Below are 3978 nucleotides of genomic sequence, written 5' to 3'. Positions count from 1 at the left end.
CGTGCTTCTTCTAATTATAAATTTAGTTTAAAAATTGGAGACGTTCATAAAATTACAAATTACTTCAAATGATAAAAATATATAATAACATTTTAAGGGTGTCTTCAAAACACTATTCTAACATTTTTATTTCTATAATCAAATTAGTTATGACAAAACAAATATAATCTTAATATATGATTCATTATTTATGTTGGATTAAATCATATATTGTAGAATAAAGGAGTATTATATAAGAAAAGCATAGTAGTTAAGAGGAGGTACAAAATTTATTCTTGATTTATTTATTCATAATATAGAAAACTTGAGCTCTAGTAATAGTTACAAGAGAATGATAATTCATCCTCTACTCACTATGAGCTATAGCTCTTTATAGCATACATGCATAATATTTTATTACATATTACAAGATAGATGATCCCTTATTTGATGGCTTTCTTACTCTCTTTGTAGAGGTTGAGCATTTGCAAAGTAAGATTGCTTTTGATTCGTTAGGAGTCTATCAACCTCCCTAGAAGATCCAGGAAATACAAGCTCTTTCACTGGCCTCTGTATTTGGCTTATGACATTGTTCTCCTCACCTTCAAATTTTCATCAACCAAAAAATTAATGCTTAATTAGTATATTTCCTAATTTATTTATGTAGAAGAAAACATATTAACACACATAAAAATAAAAAATTAATATAATCTACATCAAGTTTATTTTAATTTTGGTTTTGTTTTCATATATTCCTCTTTAATTATCATAGGAAAATATTTTTGTTTATATGTCATTTTCAAATTTCAATACTATATTAAGAATATAGTATACCTGCAAGGAAGTATCTTTCGTTGTTCTCAGCATTGATTCCAAATCCAATTAGATTGAGATTCGAGGAGGCATTTATGGCAATTGGGTGACCCGCTGGAATTACAAAAACATCACCCTGAGAAAACCTAGCTCTATACCTTTGCACTTGTTTGCTTATCTCCTCTTCTTGTTGCTTTTCTTCCTCATCATCTTCCTCTCTATTCTCTTGGTTCTCATTTCTTTGACCCACGAGTTCAAAATCTCCTTTTCCTTCATTAACAGTTACTATCACAATGGCTCTTGAATTGTAGTTTGGCAATAATAAAGATCCCTAAAATTAAATTTGAAGAAAAAAGAATTTTAGCAATGGTTTTAGGTTAATAAAGTAGGGTATTAAATTGAATTTTTTTTGTCAATGAGATGTTAACTTAGTGATATGAGTTTGATCTTATAATTAAAACTAATAAAATTAAAATACTCTAAAACACTTGTAAAATGATTATAAGTATCTTTTTAATTAATAATAATATATAATTTGTTGTTTAGTTTAGTTGCAAGAAAATAATTTTGCTATACCTCCTTAATATCTACAGACTTGACAAATATGTCCAAGTTTTGAAGTTGTGGATTTTTCTCTGGGGTGATCTCAAAGAATTTGCCATACTTGTTGGAATAGATAGGATTGCGACTTCTCAAATTGAATGGTTCAGATTTCGACGATACGCTTTTTTTGGAGCTAGACTTTGCATTTCTGCCCAGTTCCTCAATTTGTTCCCTTGATATTTTTACTATTACATCTTCTTCGCGGATCTCTTGTCTCCTGTCCCTAAGGCTCCTTCGGTGTTGTGGCTCTTGTTCCTGCTCTTCTAAAAGAACCTTTTCTATCTCCTCGTAATCCGTCTTTATTTTTAACAATATATAAAACGACAAAGTGAGTATTTAAATAAAGGTAACCAAACAAGTTCATGAAAAAAAATAAATGATGTGTTTTGTATGCTTACATTGAAAGCAGCCTCTAGAATGTTCTTGCTGAACTCGGATAGAAATGACGGTTGGTTTTGAGTTCCAGATAATAAGAAAGACTGTTGAAAATTACAATTAAACAATGACAAGAGTAGAAAAACTTTGCAATATAATGTGAAAAATGAAGTCGCAACTATTGGAGTGATGCTATTGTAGATCCCCTTAAATTTGTTTTATGTAGTTGCATGTAGACCGTGTGTAATATGAGAAGAGATAAGCGCCAACTATATTACCTGCAATTGACCGGGTCTATTTACTGGGATGGCAAGATCTAATACTCTAAGATCCTCGTTGTCATCTCGATTAGCCAAATAAGCAATAGTACCAGCAGGGAGTTTGATAGTATCTCCACGTTCAAGATTGAAAGAGTTTCGATCATTGCGGTTCAACACTGTGAGTATGACTTTTCCTGTAAGTTTCAACCAACATTATATTTTTATATTCGATTTAATTTTTGTTCGCAAAACAAGCTTATAAAGTAAGAAATATTATTATTTATAAAGAAACTACTTATAATTAATTTGTAATATATAAATTGATACATGATACATTACCACTAAGGACTACAAGGATGAAGTCAGCATCGGTGAATTGTGGAAGAAAAAGAGTATGAGGTTTGGACTTATATTCCAAAAGACGGTAGTTTTGAAGATTTTCGAATGTTTTGGAACGTTTATCAAATCTTTGGAGAAGACGAATGTGACCATTCTCATTCTCATAAAGAGTTTGAAACTCATTAGACTTAATGATAAAGGGATTCTCTTGATCGGATGTAGAACAGAAACAAACCGATGCTAGGAAAGCAATTTCCAACAGCATTAAGAGTTTGATCGTAGTAGAAGCCATATTGATTTGAATTAGTGTGTCACTTTTGCTTAGTATGGATGATGAGATGATGAAGTACACTAACATGAGAGGATATATATATAACTAAATAAATGAAAGTTGTAAGATTAACATGCACCAACATTTGGCCATAGTGTGCCATGCATGTTGACTAGTGTTGAAGTGAACAAAATTGAGGTGGTTAATTAAAATGAAAAGACTTGTATACGTGGTACTCAACCTGGGTGGTGGAATTTGTTTGAATTTGATGAACATAGACACTCATATTGCATTCAATTCTACTTAGGTTTTGAATTTTAATTTGTTGGTTAGTCTAAAAAAACTTTTAAGCAAATTTTAGAAAATACTTGTGGCATTCATACATATCAACCAATTACCTACGTAAAGGGGATGATGCAACACTTAAAAAAAGGCATACATTTTGACGGTTTTATCACTGCGTTTAAACAAAACCCACACTATTTATGATAATATACTATGAGTTGAGGCACTTAGCCACTTATAGTGTAAATTTTTTTTACACTCTCATTCAATTAGAATATATCATTTTGTCATTTCATCTCAGTAATTTAAAAATAGCAGTATGATTTGATATGATATATGATCGTGATTGGTTGACAGTATAAAACTGTCTATGTATCATTCTTTTTCTCATTTACTATTTTTGATATATTATGATAACTTTTAGGGTTAAATATGTCAGGGATTCCTATAAATATGCGACTTTCCATTTTTAGTCATAAATTTTATTTTTTCAATTTATGGTTTTTCTAAAAATTTTATGCATGTAGTTTTAATCTCTATTTTTTTTCTAAAATTTTAGTAACTGTTTAATTTTTCTTTAATTTTTAATCTTCTAATAATTTTTTTTATACATATTTAAAATACTGTAAAATATTTATTTATCAAATTTTTTAAAATGCAAAGAATTAAATATGAATTTTAAAAATTTTAAAAAATAATGATAAAAGTAATAAAAAATCTCTACTTAAAAAACAAATTGAGTTTTTTTTTTCAGAAACTTTTTAAAACGTATAATAATATCTGCAAAAGAATCATTTAAAAATACAAATTAGTTTTACAATATAAACTAAAAATACGTGCATAATAATTTTGTAGGGACCAAAACATGTCATTTCTTTTTATAAGAATCATAAATATTTTTATAAGAAACTAAAAACATATTTAACTCTAATTTTTAATATTAATCATATAAAATGACGTTTTGATTACTGTCATTTATTAATATATTTTTATAGGAAATTTCTTTATCCACCTCCCTATCTTCTTGGTGACCCCTGATGAAAACCCTTAAAC

At 28.6% G+C, this 3978-nt stretch overlaps 1 protein-coding gene across 1 annotated transcript; it reads right to left on the bottom strand.

Moving 5' to 3' along the window:
• Positions 1-261: 261 nt before the first annotated feature.
• LOC131612171 (provicilin-like) lies at positions 262-2719 on the bottom strand. The gene is made up of 6 exons (XM_058883981.1): positions 2370-2719; positions 2049-2224; positions 1794-1874; positions 1369-1692; positions 814-1123; positions 262-581 (listed from the first exon to the last, which is right to left on the bottom strand). The coding sequence occupies exons 1-6, from the start codon at positions 2659-2661 to the stop codon at positions 439-441; spliced, it is 1326 nt and encodes a 441-aa protein (XP_058739964.1). The 5' UTR covers positions 2662-2719; the 3' UTR covers positions 262-438.
• Positions 2720-3978: the final 1259 nt, after the last annotated feature.

The sequence above is a fragment of the Vicia villosa genome, linkage group LG6, assembly GCF_029867415.1.
Source record: "Vicia villosa cultivar HV-30 ecotype Madison, WI linkage group LG6, Vvil1.0, whole genome shotgun sequence".
Classification (NCBI taxonomy): domain Eukaryota; kingdom Viridiplantae; phylum Streptophyta; class Magnoliopsida; order Fabales; family Fabaceae; genus Vicia; species Vicia villosa.
Note: the sequence above shows the minus strand (reverse complement) of the source record. Positions and strands in the feature narration are given on the sequence as shown.